Source organism: Saccopteryx bilineata, chromosome 7 (assembly GCF_036850765.1).
Source record: "Saccopteryx bilineata isolate mSacBil1 chromosome 7, mSacBil1_pri_phased_curated, whole genome shotgun sequence".
NCBI classification, from domain to species: Eukaryota; Metazoa; Chordata; class Mammalia; order Chiroptera; family Emballonuridae; genus Saccopteryx; species Saccopteryx bilineata.
The window spans coordinates 102,917,579-102,932,696 of record NC_089496.1 but is presented as its reverse complement, the minus strand read 5'-3'; the positions used below and the strand labels follow the sequence as shown (position 1 = coordinate 102,932,696).

Below are 15,118 nucleotides of genomic sequence, written 5' to 3'. Positions count from 1 at the left end.
AGGGTTAGGAAGAGTTAGACTCTTGGAATTGGGGGAGCGGAGGTCCCTGGAGGTCACCCAATCCAACTTCTGTTGACAGATTTCATTGCGGCAACACTTAAGGACCTGCTCTCCTTGAGGAGGCGAGCCTCGGGTCAGAGACAACCGAGGCCGGGCTGGAACCATGTCTGCTGTTCTGTGGATCGGGTTCTGATCCCAGCTGTCTTCAGACTGCCCTTACTGTGCTGAAGACCACTGCCACAGCCTCTTCGGTTTCCCTGGACCACCCTCACCTGGCCCTTCGGAAAAAGCACCTCTGAGCTCCTCCCCAACCCCTGCCTGCCCAATGCTGGCTCAAATGTATGATTAAATATACATATTCCTCCTGTGAACATAAAAATCTTGTACCGTCCCTCATTGTTTCTGTAGCTTAAACAAAAAGCAGCCATCTGCTCCTCAATCAGCACTCGAGTCATTACCCGTGGGAAGTGCACAGACCAAGCACATCTGATAACGCAGCTGACGTTTGTCAGGCCAGGACCACGCTAGCACTGTCCATGACATGGCTCAACCTCACCATGCTCCCACGTGGCTTCACGCTGGCACAGAAGTTCAAGAACTTGACCAAAGGCGGTACAGCTTGAGCAGGGCAGATGCAAGCCCGGACAGCCATGGGCCAGAGCGGCCTCTTGTGCAGAGCTCACGGTACCCGGAGGGCAGAGGACAGAGGGCAGCAGGGGACACTGGATGTAACTGAAATGAATTCTCTCAGGAGGTTATGACTTCTGGGGTTTCTTCCACATCAACTATTCTGATGCCTTTCTGTGCAGTCTGAAAATCTAAATGGAGACACTGATAGGGATTAAAATGTATTCTGCACCGGTTTACTGCGGCTTGTCTCGGTGTATAGTAGCTACTGCTCCCAGTTCGTGCCCCTCAGATCTGATGAGCCCCTCTGGCTCCACGCAGGGCTTAACCCTCTTATCATTTCCCAAGAAATTCTGAAATCTGCCTGTGTGACATGTTAAGATAAGGACTTCCTTGATTGACCCCTCCCCCCCAAGTTAGGCTGCCAGCTCCAACTGTCAGCTGCAAAGCTAACTCCATTTTTTAGCATGCTTCCTGCCAAGGGAGTTGATGCATATATTTAATAAGAGTTTGATTTCCAAAAGCAAGTAATGGAGGCAACTGACATTGTACACCTGACCATTCTCTCCCTGTGGATGCGTTCTTGTTACACAAAAGGCTTAACCCCCAAGCGCTCAAGGTCTCATCTCCTTACGTTAATGACCCACAAAGAAATGTGCTCAAGAATCACCTGGAGGTGGGGACAGCTTACAAATGAATGTCAGGTCCCTACCCTCACATGAGGGCGGTGCTAACATGCTTTGAGAAACCCAGCCCTATTTCTGGGGCTGTAGCAGAGTCACACAGCTGCCAAGAGCTTGGTGGACACTTAGTAGGTACATATGTCAGGGCCCTGATGGTCCTGTACCAGCAGTTTGGCTGCCTCACTGCACAAGGAATGACAGCCATCATGGAGCTCACAGGCAGAATGCTCCCTGTGGAGTAGCGGAGCAGATGGGGTTGGGATACACCTTGAATGATGGGAAGAATTTGCACAGTGAGGCAGGTGGGAACGGGCAGAGTATGGGTTATTGACCAAGCCATGTTTGTTACACAGCCTGTTTCAGGTAAAGTAGTTTTCTTCCTTGAAATATTCTGTAGCTTTTAAAACTTAGCTTTCTGGCTTCTAAACCTCTTTTGAAAGCTTTTTTTGGCCCTGGCCAGTTGGCTCAGTGGTAGAGCGTCGGCCTGGCATTCAGGAGTCCCAGATTCGATTCCCGGCCAGGGCATACAGGAGAAGCGCCCATCTGCTTCTCTCCCCCTCCCCCTCTCCTTCCTCTCTGTCTCTCTTCCCCTCCCGCAGCCAAGGCTCTTGGAGCAAAGTTGGCCCGTGCGCTGAGGATGGCTCTATGGCCTCTGCCTCAGGCACTAGAATGGCTCTGGTTGCAACAGAGCAATGCCCCAGATGGGCAGAGCATCACCCCCTGGTGGGCAGAGCATCGCCCCCGGATGGGCATGCCGGGTGGATCCCGGTCGGGCACATGCGGGAGTCTGACTGCTTCCCCGTTTCCAACTTCAGAAAAATACAAAAAAAAAATAAAGCTCTTTTTATGGAATAGGCTTACTGTTTTTAAAAGTTACCCATAATTAAATAAGCGGGATAGCATGTAACATTCCAAAAGTGCCGAAAAGAGAGGCATGAACGGGCATGTGGGAAGTCAAGTGCATGAGGGTCACCACAGAGAAGCCATGGGCAGCTTGGGAATTCGAACCGGCACTCAGTGCACCGCAGAGGGAAGGCAGGTGTGTTTGACTACTGGTGGAAGAGAACTAAGGAGGAGGAGGCTACCCTCTGAATTCAGAGCAAAGCCCAGTTACTGAGAGTGGAACCCTGGCCCCTGCCAAATGCCAGCTTTCATACCAGACACGGCAGCATCAGGATCTTGGAAGAGGTAAAAACATGCTGAACCAAATGTGCTGTCAAGATAATGCAACCAAGAAGCTGGGCTAGTGAAACGGGGACAGCGTTACCTGTAACGGTTCCAGGATTCCAGACTGGGGCCGATCCAAGCCTGCATGCTAGAAAAGTTTTATCTACCATGGCTAAAAAAGGCATCCACTGTGAAAATGCCCTGCAGAGGGACTCCTTTCTTGAACTAGACCATACCATGCAGAGCGCGTGCAGTCTACTCGGCTTCTGGCGGCCCTTTGCTTGCCCAACCCTCGGCGCCAAGGGAACCGCCGGAAGGACTTGATGAAAGGACTCTCAGAGCTCAGAGCCACCCAGGAGAAGGAGGCTACCCTCAGACCACCTCCTTTCCTGTCTGAGCAACAACTGGAAACTTCACGAGTAAGGTCTAAGAAATGTGCCTTATTCTTGAAAGTAATTCTTCAATCTGGAAAAAAAAATCCATAGCTGAACACAGCTATCTCCGCTGGGTGTTCTGAGAGCTACAGGCTGCCAGTTGTCTTATAACGGGGACACAGTTCTCAAATGACCAGGTTGATATTTCTCATACTTTCTGAGACACAAGAGTAAGTTGTTTTTTTTTCTCTCTCTCCACCTGTATTGCTAAGTCAACACTGATTATTAAACAAACAAGTTCATGACTATATGACTTGGGATCCATGTGAACAGCATTAGTCCTTTCCATATAAAACAGCCTACGTCCAAACAACATGATCAGAATGCTGCCTAATGAAAGAACTGTTTGCTAAGGTTTGTGTTTCTCATTCCGGCTCTCAAGTCCCCCTGCATTTGGTAACAGCTGGTCCTGAACACTGACACTCAAGTGGGCAGTAATCAGTTCTTTCTCCGCCACGACACACTGCTGTCTGGCCCTCAGTGCCCCTTACCATTAGACACTATCAGTCCCCACAATGAGCAGGGAGCAGCTGCCGGCCACCACCCTCCACTGTTGCCAGGCTGCCAGTCAAATGGCATCTGATGTGATGCCATCAATGGTGGCATCAATTATGGGCAGCGAGATGCACTTTTTCTCCAGTTTTGAATGATTCATCTTGCTTGGCACTGATTAAAGATTCTGACATTTACAGTGAAAATGGCTTTCTGGAAGCCTGTCATTCTCAATGCTTTGCCTTTCAGGATGGTCTCTTCCGTTCCTGCATTTTTCTTTCTACATGAATTAAAAAGCACTGGTTTACACGTGGTTCCACGTGACGGCTCTGGGGCCAGCCTCTGCCGCCGTTTGGTGGATCTCAGAGAGGTAGCTGGGTGGGCAAGCCGGGTGGGCTTCCCCTAACACACGCTGCTCATCCTCTGACCTCACCATTTCTGCCAGGTCCTCAGATAAGCTAGCGTGCTGCCAGCAAGCAGATAACACAGCAGCCACTGACTAACGACTGCTGCCTCGGTGGGGAAAGCCACGCTACAGGTCTGGGGACTGAGGAGCAAACAGAAGCTCCCGCCTCCCAGAGGATGGGACGGGGCCCCACTGGGCTGACAGAGGAAGCCAGGGATTTAGGTAAGAGCCAGAATTACTGAGCACTTCCTGTGTGTCAGACAGGGGCTAAGCTCTCTGCTGGGATTCTTTCATTCAATCCCCCCAACCCCTCTATTAGCAAGCTGGCTCATTTCCCCCGGGCCAGCCCTTCACGTCCTCACAAGAGTTTTAAACAGTCTCCTGGGGAACAGAAGCATCTGCAGGTGATTAACCATAATCAAACTGAGGTGGTGGCAATGGAGTGACAGTTTCCAGTTGTTGCGTTGAGAATGTTCTGACCCTGATTTGGGCAAGGTACTGTGCTGGGGTCAGCGCCACAGAGATGGGAGGAGAACCTCACGGCCAGGCCGGAAAACAGACGCTCAGTAAAGCACCGTGGAGACGCAGCTAAGTGAGGGGCAGGGAGAAAGGGGCTTCCATCAGAATACTTCCACAGCACTTCCATGCCGCTTCCCTGAGCCAGATGGGCATCAGTAATTCAGAATCATCTCGTTAAATCCTACCTACTAAAGGGCACAGTGCTGGGTATATGTTTAAAATATGTTAAATAGATTAATACATTTTTTAAAAAGCCCAAAACAAATATAGGCTGCTCATAACCTAACTACAGGGTCTGCGTCTGTCTTAAATGCACTATCTGGGGGAAATCATAGGAGGGCCGGACCAGAAGTGCCGAAGCATCGAGACCCATTTCAGTTCAATTACCAGAACGAACTTGGGCTGTACTCCCAGGGTTACATCACCAGCGAGCCTGATATCCATTCAAAGACCAACAATGCCACCTCCACTCACCTTGTTTCTCTCATTCTTTCCTAATCTAATCTAAGGCTCTCTCTCCCTCTCTTTCTCTCTCTCTCTCTCTATCTCTCTCTCTCTCAGCTAGATGAGTATCTATCACCATTTGATATTTTAAAAAGTCTGCAACACCCACTGCCTCCAGCTACGAATGCTTATCAGAAAGGTTAAAATGACTGGTGCATTTCAACCTTCAAATTTATAATTGATAAGTCTGAACTTGTTCAAAAGAGGAACACTTTATATTCCATCTTGCCTACAGCTATGATTCTGGTTGTGAAAATAGACATTTCAAGGTCATGTGCACTTATGTGTGCTCAAGGGTGCATATATAATATTTTCCCCTAAAGATCTGTTACCTACTCTCAAACCACATCTAGATCTTATGCAGTAAGGACTGAGACACTTACTGAAAGCTGTAGGAGAAAAGCAAACAGCACCATAAATGGCTAATCTTAGGAGTATGTGCAGGAAGCAAAAATACATGTGTGCAATAATTTTCAAGAACCACAGATAATTAAACTACTCTATGTTTCTATTTCATTGAAGAAAGACCTTAACAACTGCTAATCTATGTATAAAAATAATTTTATTCTTCAAATTTATAAACATAATGCTTGATAAATAAAAGAAGTAGCTGCCTTCTGTGGAATAAACTCAAAAGGGAACTCTTACCATTTATGTTTGGAGAGTTCTGCCCAAAAGAAGCAGGAATATATTTTAAAATTAAGCCATGAAGGAACTACCCAGAAGATAAAGCTAAAATGATCAAGAAACACTTCAATACATCCTGAAACTTCCTTACCATTTTTTCTTCCTTGGCAGGTGGACTTCGAAGAAAAAAGCAGAGAGGAGCAAAAAGAATATCAATTATTCCAATAATTGCCATGAGCCACGGAAATCCAATTGCCTTTGCGATAGCCCCACCAACGGAAGGACCTTTCAGGAAACGGAGAATTAGATAAAGCTCTCTGCAAATGTCTTGTACACAGAAAGATGCAAATGTTTAAATAATTTTCAGCAGGCACTCGCTGTGGTGCACAGAGATCAAAGGTGGTTCTGTGAAGACAATGTCCTTACCGATAGCGTATCCCATACAAAATGCCACGTCTGCGATGGCGTACACACTCCCGTAGACGGACACGTGCCGCAGGTCAACGAGGTAGCCCATGATGGGCATCATCGATGAGTCCACCATGCCTGTGGAGTCAGGGAACACAGTCTGTAGAAAACGGCTGGAAACTGGAAGTGGGAAGACGTTGGGACTGTGTCCCAACCTCACGCCTGCGAGTCTGGAGGCAGACTCCTGGCAGCACACCTTTTGCTGAAGACCGGCTGAAGGTGGCTCAGACTGGGACCGAAACCCAGGCCACCATCTGCCTTGCCTCCCCTGATCCTCACTGTCTGGTTGGCCTGTCCTTGGTGACACACCGGCATTTTCAGATCCAGTGGGCGCGGTTGCTGGCTGCGTGGGCCCCTAGCCTGGTCCCTGTTGCTGCTTTCCCAACTCACTAGTTTCTGGTCCTCATGGCCCTTGCCCTAAACAAGTGGACACAGCTACATGCCCCACCAGTCTCCTCCCTGTCCACACCTTGGCCTCACACAGTGAGGAGGAGCAGAAGGAACCAGAACAAGGAGTCTGAGGGACATCTGGCCATACTCAGGAAACTAAATCCAAAGAGGTCTGCTCATTATTGAAGAAAAGCCACCAAAAGCAGCATTAGAGTTTCTGGTCTCGAACGGTCGGGGACAGGAAGCATAAAGAAAGAGCATGTGTGCACAGAATTCTGAGTCCAAATCCCTGGCTGGGGGAGCACGGTCGTGCGATCTCTCTGAACATCGGGCTTCCCACCTATCAGATGGGGACGGAAATGACCGGCTCCCAGGGCGCACCCAGCCGAGCACTCAGACGTTAGTTCCCCCACCTCCGCAGGGACCAGGGCAAGGTGGGGGAAACTTCCTTCACTCAGCTTGCTCACACCGAATACATGCAGGGTGTGGGGACACGGGAGAGCAACAGAGCTGGACGATACGCAGAGAGCTGAAAATGAATGACAATCGTGACGGACGCTATGGAGGTGCGTGAGATGACAGGCAAATGCTACGGGGACAGAGCCTGGTTCGAGGAGTCAGCGGAGGCTCCACGCTTACCCTCTACTGAGCTGAAGAGGCCGTTCCTGCCTTTACCTGGGATAGACTCCGCGATGAGCTGTATCTGAGTCACTCTGTATGTTCTATACTATTTATCCAAAATAGAAACAGGACTTTTCCTACCATATAATTGTTCCTCACGTGGCAAAGACTCCTCATCCTTGCCCGTGAAAACCCCAGCAGCACAGGTGGTCATCACTACATCAGGCCTCCTTCTCTGTTCCAAACCTTATAAAAAGTACATGTGAGGTCTCTGCTCCCTGGCCTCCTCTGAGGTCTGTTCACAGATCTAAGCCCAAACAAAGCGCTCTGAGTTTGCCCAGGCTCAGCAGCGGCTAGCTTCTGCAAATAGCAGCCTTTTTAAAGTGTGCTTTGCAGGGCATGAGTGACCAGGACGTGGGAGCAGCTGGCTTTCTGTGGACACGCTGCAGGCTGTCCTGGAGCTCGGCTGCCCACAGCCTCCTCTCAGGCATCCGGAGACTTCAGGTTGAGTAATTATGGTCTTTCCGAGTAAGAAGACATCTTTCTTGGCAATGGGGAAAGGAGTTTTAAATTTAGGCACCAGGCGCAGGTGACTTACCAATTGCGAAACCAACTCCGAAGTTGGGAGCTATGAGTCCGTAAATGTTTTTGGCCAAAGGAACCTGTAAAAGGAAATAAAAGTTACACTCAAATACCATGATCTCTAACCCAAAATCATTTTGGGAGGTCTAAAAATATGTCTTTTCCAGTCGGGTATGCGTGTTCCCTTCTGAAGGAAACAGGAGGAAGGAGACAGGTTTGGGGAGAACCAGAGACTCGAACTCTTTCAAGTTAAAGCTGAAACTGGTTTTGGGAATGCCGCGAAAAACTAGTCAGCTTGCAGACACAAAAGATCATCAGCCTGGTCCATGTGTCACCGTTGACGTGGACCTGAAGGCCTCATTTGGGGTAGATATTGGCCATTGGTAGAAGGTATTTTATTCTAGAAACACATCTTGCTATTATTTCAGGGCGGTGACCCTAAAGTTTAAGACATTTGTAATGTTTAAGGTGATGGGTGGGGATGGGTGGAAATATAACTACAGTGGAACATTCTGAACAACTCCCAACTGATATAAAATGAAAATATCTCCCTCGGAGAGTCTTGTCCAAAATTTTTAAGGGGATCAAAAATGAGAAGAAAGTGAAAGATGTAATAAAACTCAATATCAATAAGCATCAAACTGCTTTAAAAATATATATATATGTCTTGGTGATTCTTGCCCAAAACAAAAGTTTTATTTACAGTTTCCACTTGTTAAAAGTTGTCTTTTACTCACACATAAAATGCTGATTCCAACAATTACCATTCCTAGAAGGGCACAAAGCCACCTATTAAGAAACAAAAAAAGGCCTATCAACAAATGACTGATCCATTCTCCCCCCCCCAAGTCCAAATTTTCAATGGCAATCAAAACAATTGCTTGTACTAGCTAAGGCAGAAACAGAGAATTTTCTTTTTAAAGAATGACATTATTTTAAGAGAGCGAGCGTCGTGTTCATTTCGTCTTACCTCCCCATTTTGTGCGCGAGTATCCCAAAAATGTTGGTTCCAATGAGATAAGAGATACTAGCTGGCAAGAAAGCAACGCCTGTAAGTTTATGAAAAGGACACCTTATCAGTACTGACATCAAGCACATGTTAGGAAAGCTAATAATTGCAGACACCGCAGTGGCGAACAGAGCAGATGAATCGAAGCCTGCGGCCGGCGCCCGAGCAGCTAATATCCGGCGCCTGCAGGAGCCAGGCCAGGTCCCTCGTGGCTCCTACATCCACACAAAGCCGCGGAGACACGCCAGACAGGGAGTTCATTTCTGTATCAGCGGCTTCATCTCGCCCCCATCTGCCTGACGGCAGGCTTTCCACACCAACCGACTCCGGCAGCACCAGATTCTGAGCAGGGCACCTGCCCTCCCACACGCCCGTGGGGCTTCTGTGCCTGTCCTCGCCCCCTTCCTTATTTTGTATGACAGAAGACAACAGACATGGACCAAATTAGGGACCATAAAGATAAGGACAAAGAAAAAAGTTAAAATTAGCCCAAACCCCATCACTTGGATAATGACCAGAGTCATTTTTCCCTTATAAATTTATGTGTACATGATAAATGTGTTTGCACATGATTTTTTTTTATAAATAAATTTTTATTTTAATGGGGTGACATCAATAAATCAGGGTACATACATTCAAAGAAAACATTTCCAGGTTATCTTGTCATTTAGTTCTGTTGCATACCCATCACCCGAAGAGAGATCGTCCTCCGCCACCCTCCATCCAGTTCTCTCTGTACCCCTCCCCCTCCCCCTCTGCACATGATTTTGTTTTGTTTTTTCCCCAAAAATGGGATTATACTTACCTTTTTACATCCTTTTGTTTTTGTTTTCTTTTCAAATAGCTTTATGAACATATTTCCATGACCCTGCAGCCCCTGACTTCCAGCTGCAAGGAACCATGGTCGCCTTGACCATCAGTGACCTCTGCCATGAACAGAAGGCCTCTGGTCACACCTGCCTTGGCCACCAGGGGATTTGTCCACATCAGCTCTCTTTGGCCCCTATTCATTATGAAGACAAGAGGAACATCTCTTTCTAAAAGGTGGCTTTTCAAACTCTTACTGTTCAAAATTCTAGTGTTTTTTCTTGAAATCAGATATAGCAGATTTCATTCTGCACCTTGCCCACAGATAGTGAAAGTTGCGTTGCTGTCAGCCGTGTGCGTGCATAAATCAGACGTGCCTGGTAGATCTTCCACGGCCGGCCGGTGCCCGCTGCACTCCAGATGCACAGAGCCGGGGCCCTTTCCTGGCCGGCAGCTCACAGCACACAAACGGGCAATGTCGGCATGCCTCCCAGGATACACTAGCACTGCACTGCACCTCTGTAAGCGGATTCCCAACCAAGAATCACACACCCCACAGACTAAGTTAACCAAACATGGAATGAGAATAATGATTTTTGCTGATATGTAAGATCTCAGAAAATTTCACCTACCAGCCCCCAGCCCCCACCCCCACCCCCAGCGAAGCTGCTGGAAGACGTGTTCCATCATAATATGAGAGTAAACCAAGAGAGAGCAATGCAGGAGAGAAGGACTCAGGAAACAAAAGAGAGGCAAAGACACTGCCCAGACACTGGAAAAGGAAGCTCCAGGATGACCTAGAGAACAAGCCGAGACCAGGGCAGGACAGAACGGTCTGTCCACAAACAAGCAAAATCACAGCCAGGTTCGGTCTGCCGATGCACCTGCCCACAGTTAGAGGGCCTTTTTCCCTGCCAGAGAGGGAAATAGACGCATAAACACTACACAGAAAACTAAGAAACTAGAAAAACATAGCAACACTAACTGCAGGAGAAAAGAAAAGCTTGTAAAAAATAATTACAGAACCTTGCGTAGCTCATCATTGGACAATATTTACACAGTCACACTAATGTCAATATTGAACGCCATTCTGACCAATGACTTAATACAACCGTTTCAGGAGAGCAGAAGGGGAGGATACATGAGAGCTGGTTGTTTGATATTTTCAGGAGCAGCAGTAATGGCGTCAACTCTGCCACTCCTTTACTAGGAAGCTGGTGGACAATGTCAGGAATTGGAGGGGGAAAAAAAGGAGTGTACACATATTTTTTAGCAACGTAATGGAAATCAGCAGAAGAAACAGCTGGAAGAGTTGAAGAGAGTCGAATCTGAAGAAAGGGGGTGGAAATGGGAGGCACGGGACGACTTCCGTTACTTCATTACCATTCTTACAATGCTGTTGAACTAAAAAGTACGTCTGTGTATAACTTTGATAAAAATTAAAATTTCATTAATTTTGAGAAGTAAATCTACCCCCATTGTGACATAGAAACATTGCAAAATAAGAGGTCTGCAGCAATGTGAAGAGCCAGGTCGCACTTGGGCTGGGTTTTTGAGCATTTCTCATACAGCGAAAAGGACACACAGAACTGGTAACGGTGAGCATCCCAGAGGACAAGGCTGGGACAGGGACATGGCAACATGAGATTTCCAGTATTTTTACTTCTTCAACCTGTGTACTTTGACTTTTTAAAATAGCAAGCATGGCCTGGTGGCGCAGTGGATAAAGCATCGACCTGGAATGCTGAGGTCTCTGGTTCAAAACCCTGGGCTTACCCTGTCAAGGCACATATGGGAGTTGATGCTTCCTGCTCCTCCCCCCTCGTATCTCCCTTCTCTTTCTCTCTCTCCTCTCTCAAAAGAATAATAAAAAAAAATCTTAAAAATAAATAAAATAGCAAGCATGTATTACTTTCTAAATTACAAATAATTTTAAAAAATCATCCCCCTAAAAACTAAGTATGTTGTTAGTCTCTTTCACATTAACTTGTATTGCTGCCTACATCTATTTAACAGATCTAGTCCAGTTCAAAAACACAGGGAGATGCTGAATGTATTTTTTCCTCTGTCCTTTCTGCCCAGGTCTGATGCCTCTGTACAAATTCTGCATCCATCAAGGACGAGACAGAAACTAGAGCCAAAACAGATCCCCAAAGCTCATTGCTACCCTAAGCACTTACTCCATTAAGTGTCAAACAAAAACAGTCACTATATCATCCTGGAAAGTGCAGCTCGGCAGGGCTACAATGATGAGACCCGCCCTGGGGATAAGAAGTTCTAGAATCCGAAGAACCTGCCGCAGTCCTTACCCAGCTGCCACTTGTGAGAACACATGGTCTCCATCATCCAGATGGGCAGGGCCGGCTCCAGCATGGCGATCCCCATGTTTGCAAAGCAGATGGACCCTTGAAGGGGGAAAGAAGGTTAGTGTGTTTCTGGTTTGGGTCTTAAGGGTCCCTTACTGTTTCCAAACCCAGTGAAACCCCCTGTGCCCACAGCCAGAACCATCAGCGTGGAAACTCAGAACCTGTACTTTGGGTGAGACAAGAATAATGGGTCCACGGGATAGTAAAAGGGTTGGTTTATTATTGTTATTAATTCAAACAACTAGATTCCCAGAGTCATAAAGTTTGGAACTAGAGAGAGGGAGCCTTAGAGATCACTTGGTTTAACTTTCCTGATTTATTAACAAAGAAAGGGAGGTACAATTTACTAAAGAAGTAATTTACTTGTAGCCACACAACAGCCACTTCCAGACCACACACAGACTGGGGCAGCCTGAGGCTCACGCATCTAAGTTTTACTGGATTTTCCAGTGACCCGGGGATGCCCCAAATCCAGTGCTTTCAATATAGACGGGCTATTGTAGGTTGCTGGGTTTTTTGTTTTTTTTAATCAACTATGCATATAGGGTCTCTTTGCAAATAGCCGTTATCGCTCTGATAACCAAACCCTTTGTAAATGTAGAACCATCTGGAAAAAGGCACACGGAACTGTTTCCATCATTCCGAGAGCTTCCTGTGCTGTGCCCCGTGGAACCTCTAATTTGCAAAAATCTTGATTGAGAGAACATTGTGCAATCATGACTAACGTGCTCACATAATGAAGAAAATGTTTGCTTTTTTTTTTTTTCCTCCTTCTTGGTGACATTTAAAGGCAGAACACAAATACCAGGCTGAAATGGCAGCCCTCCCCGCACCCACCTGTTCTGTGTCTCCTTAGATGCTGTGTGTGTGTCTTTTTCACTCACAGGAATTACAGAGCCAGGTTAACTTCAGCACTGCCCACCCCTCCCCTGCGGGCAAGAGCCCACACCGCCACCCCCTCGTTATCTAGTTGATATAGCATGCCCAGGTCCCCTCCCGCCCCTAACTCCACCCAGGGCAGGAACCGGGCAGCCAGGACAGACAGACCCGGGCCCCCCAAAGACCGCGGGAATTATTTCAACTACCCACCCCGCCTCACATTTCCCGTGGATACTCCAGTCAGGACTCTGGCCTAGACCTCACCCTGCCCCTTTCTGCCTCCTGACCAAACCTGGTGCATCCCCATGTGGCCCCGAGTGACGTTGAGGGCCACCTTCCTTTGGGACACATAGTCATAAAATCTTCTTTCAATGGTATTGACCTCTCCATGTCATCAGTCACCTCCGTAAATTGAAATTCACTGGTACAAACAAGACACCACCTGGCCTCCAAGTCCCCCAGCCGAGGCAGCCTGGACCTGCCAAGGGGCTGACACTGGGTGTTGGGTGGGTCTCTGCATCTCTCTCCATGAACAGGGACGTGACAGCAAGGGCCACCCACAGGCAAAGGCAGGAGGGGCCCAGCCTGCCCAGATGTCCGCCCCAATGTGCGGGCGGCCACCTCTCAGGGCCCCCACCTCTCACCACGTCTCTCATGTCCACCTGGGACAGCCAGGGCTCCAAGGTTGTCTGGGCTCTGGAATGGCCCCCGGCATCTTGTCAGAGACACAGAGAGGTTCCCCTGTGTGAGGAGGAGGTCGCCATACCAGGTTTCCAACCCTTTCACCCACAGGCATGATGGACAGGACCTACACTAGGGCTAGAGCGGTTCCACCTTGGCCAAACCCTGCAGCAGAAACTCAAACAAAACCAGCGGGGGGGGGGGGGGGGTCTGGAAAAGGCTGCATTTGAATGTCCTGAGGCATGGGGTGTACCCACTCCCCACCTCGTGTTCGTGCCCCCTGCCTACACAGCCTAGCCCTAACTGGAGAGGACCCTGACCAGGCCCGAAGCCACTCCGCAGGGCTGCCCTCCCCTGGCCTGGCCCCGAGGGCCTCTGCTGACCGCAGTTTCCAGGCCCAAGCAACATCAGGCTGGTCCCTCATTAGGGAGCACCAGGTCTGTGTCACTGAGATGGCCTTGAGGGGACAGTCCCCTGGATGAATGCGGCCACAATCGTCTCCAAGAGCCGTGGAACCCAGGGCTTCCTTGGAGCCCACTGAGGCCAAGAACCCAAAGGTGTTTCCGTCCGGGCCTCCCTGCTGCTGAACCGGACGCCCGCTGGGCAGGAAGGAGGCGCCTGCTCGGTCCCCTGGGGCTCTGCAGTTGGTGTCCTTTCATACATGTCAAGGTGAATCAACCTTCAGCTAAGACACCTGCAGTGAGGCCACGGGCTCCTTCCGGAAGTTCAAGGCCAAGCAGTGACTCAGTGAGCAAGCTCGACCCCAACCCTCTGTGGGGGCATCTCCATGACTCAGACATCTTTGCCCCAAGTGAAAAACAACACAGGAACTTGGCTGACGTCAGAAATGAATGACGAAAGAAAACTGTGTGTGTGTGTGTGTGTGTGTGTGTGTGTGTGAGAGAGAGAGAGACATATAACCTCTTCGTGCCTTTTATGATTTTTCAGCCCAACATTTCCAGCAGCAAAATGAACACTGGTCCTCACCATCCGCCCCGCCCCCACCCCAGGCGGAGAAGGACCAGGGCGCTGGGAGGAGCCCCACCTGCAGCGATAAGGATGTAGGGGTCCTTCAGCAGGGTGATCAGCGGAGTCCCCTTCTGGCTCTGTGGAGAAAAGAGCGGTCAGAAGAGTCGAGGTGGCAGGAGCCGCGCCCTCCTCTGCCCACTGCTCACCTCTGGCTGCACCTGGGACGGCTGGAGCACGAACAGCTGAATAGCTACGGGAAGAAAACAAGAAGCATGGCCCCAGGCCCGTCACCGTCCACGCCCAGGTCGTGGCCGAGGTCCCCATGTGGACTCACCTCCATCCAAGAGCACCAGGGCAGCCAGCACCAGGAAAGGAGCCGTCTTCCCCACAAACTCATAGAGCACACTCCCAAAGGGGGGGCCCACTGCACGGAAGAGAAAGAGAACGTGCCAGGCCCTGGGGCCATGCCTCCCACCCCACTGGGCCCGTCGTTCGTTTCTTGCATTTCTCTGTTTTATCCAAAGCTAGTTCAGATGGCCTCCCTATATTCTATCCACTAGTGCTAAGTTGCCCCGTAACCTCCTCCAAGCGGTGTTAGTCTGGAGGCAAAAGACTCGAAGGGTCACCCCAAAGGAAAGGTAAGAGGAGCGAGGCCTCGGCCGGTGAAGGTGCAGGGGACACTGGGTGAGTGAGGACTCCGTTCCTGATAAACCAGTGCAGACGGGGACTGCAGGCCCCCAAGCAGGGCTGGGGAGGTCACAGGGAAAAGGGAGAGGACCCAGATGTCCCCGGGGAAGATGCCTGGCCCTGGTGTAGGAGGAGGCCAGTCAGAGAGGCAGGGAGGCAGGCTCGGAGGTGGGGGTCCTCCCCACATTAACTCAGAGAAT

The 15,118-nt window shown here is 49.2% G+C and overlaps 1 protein-coding gene across 3 annotated transcripts in view; it reads right to left on the bottom strand.

Annotated features, from left to right (window-relative positions):
- Window positions 1-15,118, bottom strand: part of SLC18A2 (solute carrier family 18 member A2) — a 30,629-nt gene that overhangs the window by 2,584 nt on the left and 12,927 nt on the right. Inside the window, exons 7-15 of one of the 3 annotated variants that reach the window (XM_066240042.1) lie at window positions 14,566-14,655; window positions 14,438-14,481; window positions 14,308-14,368; window positions 11,646-11,741; window positions 8,491-8,569; window positions 8,258-8,309; window positions 7,537-7,600; window positions 5,886-6,005; window positions 5,611-5,744 (exon numbers count right to left, since the gene is read on the bottom strand). In XM_066240042.1, the coding sequence (XP_066096139.1) occupies window positions 5,611-5,744; window positions 5,886-6,005; window positions 7,537-7,600; window positions 8,258-8,309; window positions 8,491-8,569; window positions 11,646-11,741; window positions 14,308-14,368; window positions 14,438-14,481; window positions 14,566-14,655 (740 nt within the window). The remainder of the gene's footprint in view (window positions 1-5,610; window positions 5,745-5,885; window positions 6,006-7,536; window positions 7,601-8,257; window positions 8,310-8,490; window positions 8,570-11,645; window positions 11,742-14,307; window positions 14,369-14,437; window positions 14,482-14,565; window positions 14,656-15,118) is intronic. The other 2 variants (XM_066240043.1, XM_066240044.1) reach the window with 2 other exon arrangements.